This window comes from Delphinapterus leucas, chromosome 1, assembly GCF_059928025.1.
Source record: "Delphinapterus leucas isolate spDelLeu-1000000601 "Yukka" chromosome 1, BTC_Dleu_Yukka2, whole genome shotgun sequence".
Lineage (NCBI taxonomy): Eukaryota > Metazoa > Chordata > Mammalia > Artiodactyla > Monodontidae > Delphinapterus > Delphinapterus leucas.
Window position 1 is genome coordinate 109,493,745 of NC_143129.1, and position 18,929 is coordinate 109,512,673.

Genomic DNA, 18,929 nt, shown 5'->3' on the forward strand with positions numbered 1-18,929 from the left:
CCATAAAGCAAGGCCTTGGTGAGAGGAGAACAGAAACGGTAACACAGAGGTACTACATTAGCAACGAGGAGGCAGAGAAATGAGAAAGCATATGAAGAAAATAATGTTGAAGGAGCTTCTGGTGGATGCCCTCAATCATTTCAGTTAAGTAGTAGGTTATATCTACTAGGAGTTGGGGGTGGGGTTCAAAGTTTAAGGACAGGAGAAAAGGTCTGAATGTATCATAGTCATTAAGAAACAAAGAATAAACACGTGAGGACACTGTTGAGACTAGACAGAATGAACTGGAACAGGGCCACAGGAATGCAAAGGGTGCAGGCTTTGGTGCCAGACAAATCTGCATTTAAATCCCAAATCTATATATATAAGCTAAGTGTTCTTGAGAGAGTCACTAAACCTCTCTAAGCCTCAGTTTCACCACCCATGAAATGGGTAACGGTACTTCCTCAGGGATGTTGTGAGGACTGAATTAAATGAGACAGCATATCGAAAGTGCTAATGATCTTATTTGAGAACTTTACCCAATAATCTTCAGCAACAGAAAAGAAGGATGACTGAAGCCTGGAAGGTGGACATAATAGAAGTTAAGGGAGAAAGAATCTGGGATCGTTTGAGAGGATGATATTACAACTGCTGACAGTGGAACTCAAGAAAACAAATTTAATGAGGGTCTGCCAACCTAGAAGAATAGAGCTGAGGTAGAGACAGGAGGTCAAAACGAGGTCACAAAGCACATTCAGGAGTGACAGATGCAGATGAGATAGAGGTTGTGGTCAGAGACGGGAAGCTCTTATTTCAAGATCTTGTTGGCAGAATGGTTCCAAATAAGAATGAGGTCCAAGCATGGCTGAATCAAGGGGTAATAAAAATGTAAACATTATTCTAAATCATGAATACAATTTAAGCAGTTTTATGAGAAATCTCCAGCAATACAACTTGATATTTTTTGAGAAAAACACTAAGAATTAAAAGAAAATTAAACCTCTAATGAAGGGGAAAATTAGCATATATTGATTGCTTATTATATGGTAAGTGAATTTTTTTTTAATTGTGGTAAAATATACATTACATAAAATTGACCATTTAAACCATTTTTAGCTACAGTTCAGTGGTATCAAGTACATTTACACTGTTGTGCAACTATCACCATCTCCAGGACTTTTTCATCTTCCCATACTTTCTGCTACATGGTTATAATTTCATTTAATCTTCACGTAACTAACAACTTTATTTTTATAGATGAGGAAACTGAAGCTCTGAGGGGTTAACTGAGTTCCTAAGATCACTACACATATCGAGTAGTAAATCTAGGATTTGAATTTAGGTCTTTCAAAGTCTAAGTTCTCTCTTTCTAACATGATGCCTCTAATTAAAGCCAGAAAAAGGAACCCCAAAAGTTGCGAGGATACCATCTTTACTTATCCCCTTCCAAAAGAATTCAATATGCTTTACTATTTTCCTCTCCTTTGTTTCAGTTCTCTGACTTCACATAAAGAAAACTACGCTGAACATTGTTTCTAGATGCTTTATGAGTGACTTTAATACTCTCTGATTCCCAATCTGTAAAAGGGAAAATGGTACCTGACACTAAGATAAACCAAAAGTGAATTTAATGAGGTACTGGACAAAAGGTTCAATATAAAATTCAGTTTGTTTTTGCTATGAGCTGTTTTAGAAACAAGGCACCAAGTTACATTGCTCTTTCTTTTCTATCCTTTTTTAGATGAAATTCAAAAGCTTTTTCTTTGTTAAAACTACCATTTCTCATCAATGTTAAGTATCTTCCATTCCTTTCAAAGTTTATGTTGTCCTGAGACATTTAATTCAGATAAGCTCAATTTAAAAAATAAGTAACTATCTTAGTTAAATAATATCTTCAAGCTCTTCTTTATAAACATTTTCACATTATTTTCACTAAAGTACAAATTAGATGATTAACTGTAACTTTAGCAAAGTACATCTAAAACTAGAAATAGCATGCCAGAAGACCTTGGTGTGTGTGTATCACTTAGAATATGTGTATTATATATAAACCAACAGAAGCAGCAGGCTACAATTCCCCCCTGTGGTGGGAATTTTTCAAACACAATATGAAACATGTTAAAACCTGTTTCAGAAAGTTTTTATTCTGTCTACCAAGCAACACTATTCAGGAAGAGGTTACAGAAGTTGTTCTGCAGAGGTTTTTGGCTTCCGCACCTCTGAGATTATACTGTTTATTGCTAAGAAGCATGTGTGAAAATCCCCTACTCTGGGCCACATGATGGCGCTTTTAGCTCTGTCAGCATTAACCATTCACCCCAATTTCATCTTTTAAATCAAAATTTGAATCTAAACATTTGCCCTTCCTTCTCAGCTTTAACTCCTGATTTTTTAATGTTACAATTCAAGAAATTTCCCTCCTTCAACAACGTCAGAGCCTACAGTCAACCAAACAGGATTTATAAATGTAACTATATGACTACCTAAACAAGCATACCGTCTCAGAGGAACAAAACTGTATGTGGTCTGTTTCTGGCCACCAAGTGGGTGAAAAATTTCTAACTCACAACATGAGAAGCATCATACTGCGTCATGGTCAATGTTTTGTCTCTGACAGAGCATCAGGAGACATTTTGTGTAAAGCACTGCTGTTATTCATGACATGAAAGATATACTCCAGATATTTTTACCTTAATAACGAAAATGAAGACCCTTTTTGACTCCAAAGCCTCAACAGAAGTATGGAGCTAGAATTCATGAATTTGTCTAACTTTTTCTTAAATTGATTTATAGGTTTTTACCAATGAGGTAGTGAGTTTATTATGGTACAAAATAGTATCTTATAAATTTACCTTATAGTAAATTTTACTATAGTTTTTAGTATTTTAGAATCTGGTGAATAAATTTATATTAGCTTACACAATAATGTAAGAAAAAACAAATTGAGTCAAATTGTCAAATTGAATATTCTATTTCCAAATGGTATGTAAGACCATGGTGTCCCTAAAGATGTAAACTTCAAGTTGTTCTGGACATACTATAAAATATACAATATTCTTGGTTGGGCTTCCCTGGTGGCGTAGTGGTTGAGAGTCCGCCTGCCAATGCAGGGGACACGGGTTCGTGCCCCGGTCTGGGAAGGTCCCACATGCCGCGGAGCGGCTGGGCCCGTGAGCCATGGCCGCTGAGCCTGCGCGTCCGGAGCCTGTGCTCCGCAACGGGAGAGGCCACAACAGTGAGAGGCCCGCGTGCCGCAAAAAAAAAAAAAAAAAATTCTTGGTTTTTCTTCATAATTTAAAAACTTTAATTCAATCCTTTATCAGTCTTTATCTTTTACAGACTGAAGAGTTCAAATTTATTTAGTCAGTAATTTGTATTCTAATATTGTATTCTGTACTCTTAAATGAGACAGACTTCTCTACAAGGTAGTATAAATTTCCCTAGGCTTATACTGATCATTTTAATTTTCATCATTTTTATCAATGAGACATTTCCTTATCTAGAAAACTTTTACTATAGCAGCACTGACTGACTTAGAATTGTAAAACATTAGAACTAAAGGGAACTAAGGTTAAATGCAACTTTCTACTTACAAATGAGGAAAGTAAGATTCAGCGCTGGTAACAGACTTTCTTACACTAAAACAACTAAAAATCTAAGCTAGATCCAACAAAACAGTGCTCTTAAAACTACAGATCGGGGGCTTCCCTGGTGGCACAGTGGTTAAGAATCCGCCTTATGCAGGGGACATGGGTTCTATCCCTAGTCTGGGAAGATCCCACATGCCGTGGAGCAGCTAAGCCCAAGCGCCACAACTACTGAGCCTGCGCTCTAGAGCCCGCGAGCCACAACTACTGAGCCTGCATGCCACAACCACTGAAGCTGGTGCGCCTAGAGCTCGTGCTCCACAATAAGAAGCCTGCACACTGCAATGAAGAGCATCCCCCATTCGCCACAACTAGAGAAAGCCCACGTGCAGCAAAGAAGACCAAATGCAGCCAAACATAAAATAAATAAAATAAATTTATACAAATAAACAAACAAACAAAAACTACAGATCAGGACCAACCAATTAAGGGGGTTGCTACCAGCATTTCAAAAAAGCAACAGAGTAGAAAATATCAGAGGCTTTTCATGTAGTGAGGATAAAAACTGTTTCCTAAAACTTTTGCTTCAGTTCTATGTATGTGGTGGATAATGTAAAATGCGTTTATTACAGTGGTCAAAAATTTTGGAAATCATTCATGGATACAGAGAACAAACAAATGTCGATGAAATAGGTGAAGGGTTGATTAAGAGGTACAAACCTCCAGTTATAAAATAAAGAAGCCATAGAGATGTAAAGTACAGCATGAGGAATATGTTCAATAATATTGTAATAACTTTGTATGGAGACAGATGGTTAACAGACTTATTGTGGTGATCATTCCATAACGTATGGAAATGTCAAATCACCATGTCGTATACCTGAAACTAATATAATACTATATGTCAACTATATTTCAATTAAAGAAAGATTCTGGAAGTCATTACAATAAAATAACTAATTCTATGAGTGAATTTTAAAATTTATTCTTATTTTTAAATTATAATAAAAATAGTAATATTAATAAAATTATAACTTAATATTATGATGGGGATATAGCTTATTATTTATTACAACTCACTCTAAGCTAATAAAAATATCTTTGCATTAAATAATGCTGCCATCTAAAAAAAAGCCATTTTTCCCTTTTAAAAGAAGATAGGTTATGAATGTTATACCCCATACTATATGTGAACAGACTTTCTTTAAAATACCACATTTCTGTAGAGCTTATATGTACAATAGCTAGACAAGCTTTTTAAACGAATACTGAATTCCAGGATTCTGATCATTAGCACACATAAAAATATCAAACATTCTCTGTGAAAACACAGTGACCTCTAGTGGATTAGATAAACTGACATAATCCTTGCCCCTAAGAATTTAGAAATTAAGGTAACACTGACGCATCCAGATATGAAAAATACTGACATGGTTATTATATACAGACAAGTATTATACATAAATAAGGGCTATAGTTACACTATGTACAATGTGACAACTGTATATTTATAGATTACTCACTGGTTACTTCCAATCAAGAGGAATATGATGAAAGAATCCTAGCCTTGTTCAGAATCTATCACTAGCTTAAGAAATACACTTAGTCTTTCTGAGCTTGTTTGATAATAAGGTTGGATTAAATTTTCTCTAAGGACCCTTTCAGTTCTTTCATTATGGTCCTCTCTTTAATTCATCTTATACACCAATGCCAAACTAAATTCTATTCAAAAACACTTGATATCTCCCCAGGACTTGAGGATATACCAAACTTAGCTTGGCTCCTTGATACATATCATTATTTTCTATTTTTTCCCCAAACATATCCCTTATTTCAAGTGAGCTAATGTTCTCACTATCTACTTCCAATACCAACCTATTCCTATGAGTTTATTTTCTCACTTCTGCTTACAGTTTTTCATTATGCAATGCTTTATCCTCACTAACTTACATTACAGGTTCCCATTAGAATAAGTACAAACTTGTTTCACTCATGTGTATTTGTTTGTCATCCCAATGAGATTTAAATTTAAACTCACAGGTTGGTTTTTACACATGCATAGCCTGCTGGGTAGTAAGAGCATGCTATACAATTTAAATGTAAATTAAATTGATTAGTTTAGGGAAGCCAAGGTCATTTTCGTCTTTCTTTTTTAAGTGAGGTAAGAAAGGGCATATAGATACGGTAGAATTTCAAGAACTACAAATATAAAATGACAGAGCTTCATGCTTTGGGAAAAAGTGGGCATTCTTAAGAGAGCATGGTAAGATTTTGGGAAAAGGTTAGAGGGAAGAACTGCTTTAAATTAGCTGAAGGAAGTGCCAATAACTATATCTGAAGAAAACAGAGATGACAGCAAAGGTGCTTTGATAAATGGTTTTGAAGCAGATATGAGCATGGGCTAAATGAGAGAGCTAACTTCAAGAAGTAGAGATCTCTGGAAGCAAAGTTAAGAACAACTCAAGGAAACACCGGTCTTAACACTGGGAAATGGAATATGTCACTGTCATTGGGACTGAGGAGATAATGGGCAGCGCTGGTGAAAGAAATGTTAAGGAAAGAGAAAAAGTGATAGAAAGCTGCTCTTAGCTTCCCAGTCACTTTGGACAATGCTACAATCTTTTATCCTCCAAACAAGAAAGTTGGATAGGCTGCTAGAGAAATGATGAGCAATTTAGTCTCCATTATGTTGAATTCAATTAACAAAGGCCATACTGTAGTATATTTTACATATTCTGAACCACACAAAATTGGAGCAGCAGGCAAAGGTGTCTGCAAAGGTACTGCCGTCAGTAAAATTAACGCTAGTTGAATATACAGTAGTGTCATGTTACTTGTGTATCAAATAAGACTTTAAGTTTATTTAGCATAGATCCTATTTTACCCCAAATAACCCTGCCTTGTGTTGTTATAATATTCTCTATCAAACATGAATTACTTGAGACTTCATCTCATTAATTTAAGCCTTTGTTTGGAATTTCTAGACAATACAGTTCAGTTACATAACAATAATTTTTGTTACTTTTTTAATATTATGTAATTTTCCCCTCAGTAATAAATTCTCTTTCAAATTCAGCAACTAATAAAATGTTATAAATGTTTAAACATTTCTCACAAGGCAAAATCCCAGGAATGTCTATACACTTTTTTGCTAAAAATGACTCTTTAAATTGGCTTTCTTTAAATTTATATTGTACCGATTTTTAATACAGATTAAATGAATTAGTAACCTGAACTTTTTAACATTAGTATATAGTTTCTTAACAACAAAGTGAGTTCAGTTGGATCCCAAAATCCAGTACCTTCTGAAAAAATTTATAATTCTTATCCCAGGATTATATTAACAGAATTAATAGAAATAACCATCACAATAGGAAGCAAAGTTCAGATCTTGTGCTTAAAGCTAAAACAGCAAACACATAACATTTGTATGTATTAATTTTCTGATTTTAAGTGTAAAATCCTCAAAAGCTCTGCTTGAAATATAACCATTTCCCCACAATTGTGTACAGTAAATGCATTCCAAAGAAAACTATACCTACTTTTTGCATATCTCAAAAAATAGAAAGAAATTATTAGAATTTATGAACAAATGTATACATAATGATTTAAATTACCTTTCTTCTTCTCGAACCCACACTGGAGTTTCAGGAATTTGTGCTTTGAAAAATTTCGATGCTTTATAACAAAAATTGCTGCAAAAACACTGAAAAGAACATTTTAAAACTAGCAAGTTATTTTTTTTCTTATTGTGAAATACAACTTATGTACAGAAGAGAATATAAAACATAAATATGTAGTTCACAGAAAAAAACGAAAACCCATGAATCTACCACCCAAGGTAAGAAATAAGATTTAGTACCTCTGAAGGCTTCTATGTATCCCTCCCCAATGGTATCACGCTCCACATTCCCCAGAGGTAACCACTATTATAAATTTTGTGTTATTCATTCTTTTGCTTTCTTTTAGTGTTGCTACTTACATACATATCCTATAAAATATATCATTCGGTTTTGCCTATTTTTAAACTCTGTCTAAATGGAATCATATTGTTATGTATTCTTGTATTCTTCTGTTCCACATTATGTTTTTAAGACTCATTTGTGTAGCTATAGCTTATTCATTTACACTGTGTATTATATTCCATTGCCTAAGTATACTGCCTTTCAGTTACTATTTAAGGACAGTTGAGTTGTTTGTAATTTTTTGTTATCATTACAATGTTACTATGAACCTTTTTTTAATAACAATTTTTTAAATTAAAAAAATTGTGGTATAATACACAAAATTTACCATCTTAAGCATTTTTAAGTATATAGGTCAGTGGCATTAAGTACCTTCTTACTGTTTTGCAACCATCACCAACATCTAGCTCCAGAACTCTTTTCATCTTGCAAAACTGAAACTCCACACCCATTAAACCATAAGTCCCCATTTCCACCTCCTCTGACAAAAACCATTCTACTTTCTGTCTCTATAAATTTGACTACTCTAATTACCTCATATAAGTAGAACCATATAATACTTTTCTTTTTGTGCTGGCTTATCTCACTTAGGATAACGTCTTCAAAGTACATTCAGTTGTAGCTTGTGTCAGAATTTCCTTCCTTTTTAAGGTCAAATAATTATTCCATTCTATGTATGTACCATATTTTGTTTATCCTACTAGGAACATTTATACACATATATACTTGTGCACATGGGCAAGGATTTATACCAAAGAATAGAAAGAATGGTCACAAAGAATGCGTAAATTTGACTTTGCCAAACAGTTGCTCAAAAAGGTTGTACCAATTTTTATTTGACTTGCAGTATACAGAGTTACTAATGCTGTCAGGTTTTTATAATTTTGCTAATTTGGGGACTGTAAAAATGTAACTCAATGTGTTTTCATTTGCTATTTTCCTGATTACTGATAAGGCTGAGCATCTTTTCATATATTCATTAGCCATTCAAGTTCCTTCCATAAAATTTTTTTAATTAAGTCTTTGTCTTTTTCTTATAGATGACGTACTCTGGTTAGGAATCTATGGTCAGTCACATGTGAGAAATATAACTCCTTCTGATTTGTAGCTTATCTTTTCACTCTCTTTTTAAAGAAACTTCTAATGAGCAAATGTTTTCTATTTTAATGTAAAAAAATGTATCAATTTTTCCTCTATGGTCTATAGTTTTCTATCTTATTTAAGAAATTCTCTCTAGTCCAAGTTTATAAAGATGTTCTCTCATACTGTCTTTGAAAAGGTATCTCTTTTACATTTAGGTCCTTAATCTACCTAAAATTGATCTTTGTATGTACACTGAAATAGGTGTCAGTTTTCATTATTTCCATATGGATAACTAATCATGCCAGTACAATTTATTTTAAAAAAATCCATCCTTTCTCCACTGATCTAAAATACTCCTGATGTCATATGTCCAGTGTCCACATAAGCAGTGAGTCTGTTTCTGGCTCTCTACTCTGTCCTATGATTCACTCGCCTGAATTTGTGCCAATATGCACTTTTAATTTTTAAAAGTTCACATATTAAGTAAAGTGTAAGCAAAGAGGTTTTTTTAAACACCTTGAACGAAATATTTATAAATGAAAAACTTTTAACATGGCTATTTTCTAAAAGGCAAGATTTTAAACAGATATTTTTAGAACTCCATTTAGTATAATATTAAAAATTAACTGCCACATTGAAAACAGCCTTTAAACTTACCTTTCTTTCAGTAATATCATAGACTTTATTGGTTTTGGTAGAAATTTTATATTTCTGTTTTGGTACCTAAAGAAAAGAACATATAGCTTACAAAAGAATTCAAATAATAAACATGAACTTTACAGTTAACAAGAGTAAGTCATCTACATATATCTTTGGCTAACCCACATCATTAGTTCATGGCCTGTTTCATTTATTGTTCTTTCTACACAGTATTTTGCTAAATATAAAAATTAAAAGTCTACATGTTAAAAAAAAGTAGTTACTTACAATTCCTAGCTTCTTCCGACATAAGGGATAGCCACAGAGTTTGATAATAGAACGCTCATCCACGACATCACTATAATGAGCAGGTGTGATGAACTTCCCCTATAAAGAAATGAAAGGGGCATTTCCCCCACCAGATTATTGGAAAAGTTTATTTATCAGCTCTTTAAGCCTTACCGATCTCATCTGAAAACACAGGGATCATAACAGTACGTATCTCATAGGTTTGATGTTAGAATCAGAAGAGAAAATAAAGGAAAAGTACTCAAAAAGTGCTTCTTGACACATACTAAGTACTCAGAAAATGTTAGCTATTATTTAAAAAAAAAAAACAAAAACCCACAAAGCCCCAAAAATTTCTGCCATGGTAGACTGTGCATCCCTGTAGATTATACAGTTCATGAAAGGAGGAAGAAGTGATGCTACAGTGACTGCTATACCAAAAGAAAATATTGATAGTATATTTTATTTCAAGAAAGTATTACTTGGGACTTCCCTGGTGGCACAGTGGTTAAGAATCTGCCTGCCAATGCAGGGGACACCAGTTCGAGCCCTGGCCCAGGAAGATCCCACATGCCACGGAGCAACTAAGCCCACGAGCCATAACTACTGAAGCCCGTGCGCCTAGAGCCCGTGCTCCACAACAAGAGAAGCCAGCGCACCATAATGAAGAGCAGTCCCCCGTTCGCTGCAACTAGTGAAAGCCCGTGTGCAGCAACAAAGACCCAACGCAGCCAAAAACAATTAAATAATAATAAAAAAAAGTATTACTCAAAAATAAACCAAATAAAATAATAGGATATAATTTTACCTATCTCTTAAAGCACAATCTCAAAAACAAAGTATACTAAAGGTGTCATTGTGACTCCTGAACAAATTTTTGTGCAAAATCTTCTATCTTCTGAAAAGAACAGTGAGGTAATAGTTATAAGCTAATGCCAGATATTTTCCTTTGACGTTTTCATGTTCAAATAATCTCAGTTCTTGAGACAAACCATTTCTGGTCTGTCTTTGTCTTTAAAGTCATCAAGTATGGAGATTCTGATGCAGTTACCTATATGAATTTAAATATTGTCATATTTATATTCCTCTTGTTTAGGAAAATCTCTAAGCCACACTAAGAATTATTTCTGCAATAAAATTTCTGAGCTTTAAATTTCCATTTCTTTTTTCTCTTAAGGATTATGAGGATATAACAGACATTTCCATTCAAGTTTTAATGCAATAAGCCATTAAAGAAAACAAAAAAAAGTTTTTTAATGCAGATGATAATTCTCTTATGTGTTAAACTATAAATGGTCTATATTTCAGGTTTTTAAAATATCAAAATTAATGAAATTACATTAACAAAAATAACGATCTTCCGTTACTAAAATAGGATAACATACAGAATATGAAAAGTGACATGGGCATCAGCAGTGCAAAGCAATGAAAATCGGTTGAGATTAGCAGACTGGTTAAAAGAACTAGCACGAAGGGATAAAATATGCATGTTATCTATCTTTAGTGCATTTTAAAGTCACTATAAAACAAGGAATGCATAATAGTTGATTATTTTTAAATGCATAAATTCTATAGCATGTAGCTGACAATAGATTCAAAGATTTCAATAATGCAAAGAAGTTTCACATTACACATATTTAAAGATCTTATACAACAAAAGTAATAATTTATCAACACATACACACTCCCTTAGGAATTCTTCTGTAATATTCTCTTCTAAAAGCTGTTCAACAATACGTAGAGCTTTTCTTTCAAACTCAATCTTCTTTCTGACAACTGCTTCTAGTTCGGCTTTCCTAAAATTAAAAAAATATGTATTTTTTTACATATTATAAAGGTTATTCTACTTGTAAGTTTTAGCATAGCTCATTTTCTGTATTTTAAAATACAATACTAACAACTTACTATTTTGCTATTTAAGTTAAATGTATATTTTTAAATGCTGTTTCTTTCAACCCAATACTTTTCAAAAAGGAAACAAGCTACTTGTTACACTGCACACATTGATGTCTGCCATAACAACAGGATTATTTGACTTCCAGAGCTCAGAGGACAAGGAAGAACTTAGAGTCTCCTACAGAAAAGAAAATGAGGGGAAATCTTTTTGCCAGTTAGATTTTATACTCTATCACTCCTGTGTGTACCTAAAAATGGAGGTTTTCCCCTGAAATCGTTAGAAATCAGAAGTGACTGGAGAGGTAAAAGAGGATTTCGGCTGTTCTTGTGAGTAAAAATTTCTTTGTGCTAATTCTCAAAAGTTAAGTAGTGGCTGGCCCAGTCTGACAGGACAGAGTCATATTTGCAAAGAAGTATTTACTTACTTTTGTTGTAAAGTCTTATTAAATAACTATATTGGTATGACTATATTGTTTAGGAAAACAACAATCTTCCTAGGAGGGCTGGACCTTATCCTGGCACCAGTGGGACTCCGTCAGCCTTTGCTGGCCCCATGAATACACATCATGAATATAAAAGCAGAGGCTATCTGATCAAACAATGGCCCTAGGACAGTGGTTCTCAAGTCTAGCTGCACTTTAGGATCATCTGATGAGATTTTTTAAAAAGATACCATGCTTAGGTCCCACTGCAGGCTAATTAAATCACAATCTTTGAGGACGGGGCCTGGTTACTGGTGTTTTCTTAAGTGTTCCAGATAATCTTAGCGTGTAACAGGGCTGAGAACCACTGCCATGGGACCAAAGATACCAACTATCTTGGTGACTTATTTGCTCCTTTCCTACACTACTTTCTTCTTGCCTACCAGAACAACCTTTGCTGCCCTCTTGGACATTGACTAGGCTCTCACACCTGGACCTAGAATGTACTCACCTTTTCTCCCTTCCTTCACTGACTTCCAAGACTTTAGACTCTAGTTCCTGGCCTGGAGCAATATGTCTTACAAAAACAATTTGGAGAAATGACACAAGATTGCCAGCTGGGGACAAATAGGGACATTAAAACAAGAAGAAACTTGCAATTAACACCTGTTCTCCCACCATTTCATAAAGACCAATCTTACGTCAAATACGTAAAAAAGACATGGACAGAGATTAAAAGACAGTTCTTTGTATTGAATATATATATTCAGCTTTATGACAAACATTATTTTATTTTTCTCATTTTGCTGCCTACCACTAAAAGCTATGTCATATACTAAGATCAGAACAGAATGTACATTAGGAGTTGCTAACTTAAGCAGTTAATCACCTCAACGTGCAGGAAGAGCCGCACTCCTCTTAACTGATGGATACCTACAGCTGTATCCCATGGATAGCCCTGTCTCACTGCTGCTCTCTAACCCAAATGACAGATAGTGTGGTGTACGGCAGTGGTTCTCAAACTTTTTGGTTTCAGTGCTCCTTTATACTCTTAGCTTTCGCTTATATAGATTATATCTGTTGATATTTAGATTATATCTGTTGATATTTACCATACTAGGATTAAAGGTGAGAAAAATTTCAAGCATTCATTTATTAATTCACTTAATAGGAATGTACCCATTACATGTTAACATATTTTTTTAAATCAATTTATTTATTACGTATTTTTGGCTGCACTGGGCCTTTGTTGCTGTGCACGGGCTTTCTCTAGTTGCCGCGAGTGGGGGCTACTGTTCGTTGCGGTGCATGGGCTTCTCACGGCGGTGGCTTCTCTTGTTGCGGAGCATGGGCTCTAGGTGCACGGGCTTCCGTAGTTGTGGCACATGGGCTTAGTAGTTGTGGCTTGCAGGCTCTAGAGCGCAGGCTCAGTAGTTGTGGTGCACAGGCTTAGTTGCTCCGCGACATGTGAGATCTTCCCGGACCAGGGCTCGAACCCGTGTCCCCTGCATTGGCAGGTGGGTTCTTAACCACTGAGCCACCAGGGAAGCACTTAACATATTTTTAAATGAAAAATTTATTGTGAAGAGAGGAATTGTTTTATATTTTTGCAAAGCTCTTTAATTTCTGGCTTAATACTATTCACCTGGATGGACTGTAGAAGTATTTTTCAGTTGGAATAAATTTATGAAGGATCACTCCTTTCAACAACTAGTTGGCTACCCCAAGGATTTTTAATTGTTTCATCATTCTGGGTGATATGCTCAAAATACATTTCAGTTTATCTATATTCTTCAAATCATAGTGCTTAGAATAAAATATAATCTCAAGCTTGTGGTCAGATCCATGTTGAAGAGAGTTGCAAATTACATTGTTATAATTATTAACTAAACTTTACTTTTGTATTTGGTTGGCCAAAAGGTTTGTTAGGTTTTTTCCATAAGATGGCTCTAGTAGCGCTTAGTTGTCTTTAACTTCATTCGAAACAATTTTGTTAGACTGTATGTGACAGCTGTCATATCAGCGTACGTTAAAAAAAAAAAACTTATCAAGATTGGTGAATTTTTGTGTAGTCATTTTAACATTGAAGATGGAAGAAAAAAGCAACGTTTTTGGCATATCATGCTTTATTATTTCAAGAAAGGTAAAAACACAACTGAAACGCAATAAAAAGATTTGTGCAGTGTACAGAGAAGGTGCTGGGACTGATCAAACATGTCAAAAGTGGTTTGAGAAGTTTCGTGCTAGAAATTTCTCACTGGATGATGCTCCACAGTTGGGTGGACCAGTTGAAGTTGACAGCAATCAAATTGAACAATAATTGAGAACAATCAACATTATACCACTCGGGAGATAGAAGATACACTCAAAATATCCAAATCAAGCCTTGAAAATCATTTGCACCAGCTTGGTTATGTGAATTGCTTTGATGTTTGGGTTCCACATAAGTGAAAAAAACCTTCTTGACCAGAACTTCCCTGGTGGCGCAGTGGTTAAGAATCCGCCTGCCAATGCAGGGGACACAGGTTCGAGCCCTTGGTCCGGGAAGATCCCACATGCTGCGCAGCAACTAAGCCTGTGCACCACAACTACTGAGCCTGCGCTCTACAGCCCGCAAGCCACAACTATTGAGGCCGTGCTCCACAACAAGAGAAGCCACTGCAATGAGCAGCCCGTGCACCACAGCAAAGAGTAGCCTCTGCTCACCGCAATTAGAGAAAGGCCGTGCGCAGCAATGAAGACCCAACGCAGCCAAAAATAAATAATTTTTAAAAAAAAATACCCTTCAGAAAAACAAAAAAAACCCTTCTTGACTGTATTTCCGCATGAGATTCTCAACTGAAACGTAATGAAAACATTGTTTTGTTTTGTTTTGCGGTACGTGGGCCTCTCACTGTTGTGGCCTCTCCCGCTGCGGAGCACAGGCTCCGGATGTGCAGGCTCAGCGGCCATGGCTCACAGGCCCAGCCGCTCCGCGGCATGTGGGATCTTCCCGGACCGGGGCACGAACCCGTGTCCCCTGCATCGGCAGGCGGACTCTCAACCACTGCGCCACCAGGGAAGCCCAAACGTTCTGTTTTTAAAACAAACTGTGATGGGCAATGAAAAGTGGATACGGTACAACAGTGTGGAATGGAAGGGATCACGGGACAAGTGAAATGAAACCACCACCAACCATACCAAAGGCCGGTCTTCATCCAAAGAAGGTGATGTGTGTATGGTGGGATTGGAAGGGAGTCATCTATTATGAGCTCCTTCCAGAAAACCAATTAATTCCAACAAGTACTGCTCCCAATTAGACCAACTGAAAGCAGCATTTGCAATTAGCCAACAGAAAACTCATCATCTTTCATCAGGATAACACAAGACCGCATGTTTCTTTGATGACCAGGCAAAAACTGTTACAGCTTGGCTGGGAAGTTCTGATTCATCCACCCAATTCACCAGACATTGCACCTTTGGATTTCCATTTATTTCGGGCTTTACAAAATTCTCTTAATGGAAAAAATTTCAATTCCTTGGAAGACTGTAAAAGGTACCTGGAACAGTTCTTTGCTCAAAAAGATTAAAAGTTTTGGTAAGATGGAATTATGAAGTTGCCTAAAAAAAGGCAGAAGGTAGTGGAACAAAAGGGTGAATAAGATGTTCAATAAAGTTCTTGGTGAAAATGAAAAATGTGTCTTTTATTTTTACTTAAAAAACTGAAGGCACTTTTTGGCCCACCCAATAATATTTCCTAAAGCCAAGTCACTATAATCATGCTGCTCCACAGGAGAATACTCTTCAAAACAGATCTCAAATTTATCTGATTTCTCCACTCCAAATGATCACTATCCCTAACATCTTACAACTTTTAAAACTTAAATTCTACTACTTTATTAACGTTTTCCCATTTGTACTTAGAAAATCTGAATTTCTCACCATGGCCTACCAGGTACTGTCTGAATGGAACCCACCTCTAACCTTTTCCTATGCTGCTTTCTTCCTTTGCTCAGAATGCTGCATACCACCCTCAGCATCTCTTTTTTTTAAATGACTACGCTTTTTCTTGTCACACATATTGGCACTTCTGGCTGGTGGTCTCGCCTCACTACTCTTGGTCTGGTAAATGCCTACTTAGCCTTCAGGTCTTAGTTTAATTATTACTCTCTTGGAGAAGCCTTTCCCTGAAAACCTACCACCCTTCCTGCCAACCTCCAGCTTTATTGGACCCCGGTTTCTAGTTCCTCCATCACAGTCTTTTCCTTTATAGCACTTATCATAATTTGTAATTATGTATTTATTTGTGATAATTTAATTGGTATTTCTCTGTTCCACTAGACAGGAACCGTGTGTATTCTGTTCAAAATCATATCCTCAGGGCCTCTGAAACCATACAACTCCCAGAAGAGAACACAGTCAGAATACTCTGACATAAAAAGCCCAGAGATGAACCCAAACACATATGGTCACCTTATCTTTCATAAAGGAGGCAAGAATATACAAGGGAGAAAAGACAGCCTCTTCAATAAGTGGTTCTGGGAAAACTGGACAGCTACATGTAAAAGAATGAAATTAGAACACTCCCTAACACCATACACAAAAACTCAAAATGGATTAAAGACCTAAATGTAAGGCCAGACACTATAAAACTCTTAGAGGAAAACATAGGCAGAACACTCTATGGCATAAATCACAGAAAGATCCTTTTTGACCCACCTCCTAGAGAAATGGAAATAAAAACAAAAATAAACCAATGGGACCTAATGAAACTTAAAAGCTTTTGTACAGCAAAGGAAACCATCAATAAAACGAAAAGACAACCTACTGAATGGGAGAAAATATTTGCAAATGATATGACCAATAAGGGGTTAATACCCAAAATATATAAACAGCTGATACAACTCAGTATAAAAACAAACAAACAACCCAATTAAAAAATGGTCAGAAGACCTGAATAGACATTTTCCCAAGGATATATACATGGCCAACAGGATCATGAAAAACTGCTCAACACTGCTAATCATCAGAGAAATGCAAATCAAAACCACAATGAGATATCACCTCACACCTATCAGAATGGCTATCATCAAAAAGTCTACAAATAACAAATGCTGGCGAGGATGTGGAGAAAAGGGATCCCTCCCATACTCTTGGTGGGAATGTAAATTGGTACAGCCACTATGGAAAACAGTACAGAGGTTCCCTAAAAAACTGAAACCAAAACTACCATATGATCCAGCAACTCCACTCCTGGGTATATATCTGAAGAAAATTACAACACTAGTTTGAAAAGATACATGCCCCCCAATGTTCATAGCAGCATTATTTACAATAGCCAAGATATAGAAGCAATCTAAGTGTCTATCAACAGATGAATGGATAAAGATGTGGTTTATACATGCCATGGAGTACTACTCAGCCATAAAAAAGAATGAAATTCTGCAATTTGCAACAATGTGAATGTACCCAGAGGGTATCACGCTTAGTGAAGTAAGTCAGACAGAGAAAGACAAATATTATATGAAATCACTTATATAGAGGACAAACTAGTGGTTACCAGTAGGGAGACAGCAGGGGGAGGGGCAAGACTGGCATATGGGACTGAGAGATACAAACTATGTATAAAATAAATAAGCAACAAGAAGGTACTGTACAATACAGGGAAATTTAGCTATTATTTTTTAATATTATTAATATTATTTTAAATAGAGTGTAATCTACAAAAATATTTACTCTCTATGTTGTACATCTAAACTAATATAATATTGTAAATCAACTATAGTTCAATTAAAAAAATTTTTCAAAATCATATCCTCAGGGCCTAACACAAATCTGGCATGTCTTACATTTAGTAAATCATTTTTGAAAGAATGAGTAAATTAAGGCCAAAGCCAATACTTTATAAAATGATACCTTATAGATATGTATACTTTAATCATCCTCATAGACTACATCTATTCTAAAAACCTTTTTGACAGGAGATAAAGCCTTTTTAGGAGATGCCTATAAACAGTACAGGACAACTTTTTGCTGAAAATATGGACATGATGTAAACAAACAACAACAACAAAAAAGGTTTCTTGGAGTCTCTGGCATATAATGCAAAAAAAAGGAGACTATGTGAAGAGATGTAAAAAAAGTACCTGGTTAATTCAGGAATGTTTATTCCCATTGACATCTTTCTACAGATACTCATACCTTCACCAGCAATCTAAAAGTGTCCATTGGACTTTCTTAAGGTGTGGAGTAGGGAAAATAACAATCTATGTTAGAATTTATCATACTTCCCAGATCTTCCCCTTCTCTCAAAATAATTATCTCTGAGGTAGCACCCATTATTGTTTTTAAAAATGGTTCAATTAATATGTGATTAACAGATAAGTGAAAGCAGCTGTCTGAGTAGTTCTCATACCTTTTAGAAGCATCTTCTTGTTTCAAGGCACTTGTCTGCTTAGTACCTACAAATTAAAGAAACAAAAAACAGGTCAAGTCTACACAAACACACCAGGTTACAGGACAGATTCTTGCCCAAATAAACTGTAGACCATCTTTTCTTCTTTTCCACACATTTCACTTCCAATTCTGTGTGAAAATCAAATGAAATGGGAAGGGAATCCAATTTGGTTTTGCAAACTAATTATTTTTCTTGGTTAAAATGTATCTCTCTCAGGATTGATTTTTCTTGCATAACAGTCGCATAGCTAAGCACTCCTGAAAGCCCGAGATCTGGGTGCTTCTAGGGGCAACCGCTCTCCGTCCCCCTAAATGTTCGCTCCCGGGCAAGAGGGGTCTGACACCTCAGAGAACCAGGGCACCAAAGCAGCAGCACATCTGGAAGAAGGACCAGTGCCTGAGTTGAGGTCAGCTGCACTCGGCCTACCGACGCTGCCCTGGTCACTTAACCACTCTGGCGACCCCAGCTGCAGGCTCCCAGGACCTCTACTTCTCATTCCCTCAGAGCCTGGAGCACAGCCCATTCTGGGGGAAATCTCGGAACACTAGTGTAAAGAGGTGGGGGTCTGGCCGAAGGTCTTTCCCAGAAGGCCAGAGTTCGGCGGTGGGAATCTCCCGGCCTTCTCTGCCCC

General features: G+C 36.0%; 1 protein-coding gene across 7 annotated transcripts in view; it reads right to left on the minus strand.

Moving 5' to 3' along the window:
• RPAP2 (RNA polymerase II associated protein 2) overlaps nucleotides 1–18,929 on the minus strand; it is a 95,285-nt gene that overhangs the window by 76,136 nt on the left and 220 nt on the right. For all 7 annotated transcript variants that reach the window (XR_016394756.1, XR_002641930.2, XR_002641927.2 and 4 more), the window contains exons 2-6: nucleotides 18,257–18,302; nucleotides 11,226–11,340; nucleotides 9,545–9,643; nucleotides 9,275–9,340; nucleotides 7,187–7,275 (exon numbers count right to left, since the gene is read on the minus strand). Coding sequence is in view for 2 of the 7 variants with exons in the window: in XM_022553394.3 (XP_022409102.1) it covers nucleotides 7,187–7,275; nucleotides 9,275–9,340; nucleotides 9,545–9,643; nucleotides 11,226–11,340; nucleotides 18,257–18,302 (415 nt within the window). In the remaining 5 variants the exon portion in view is untranslated. The remainder of the gene's footprint in view (nucleotides 1–7,186; nucleotides 7,276–9,274; nucleotides 9,341–9,544; nucleotides 9,644–11,225; nucleotides 11,341–18,256; nucleotides 18,303–18,929) is intronic.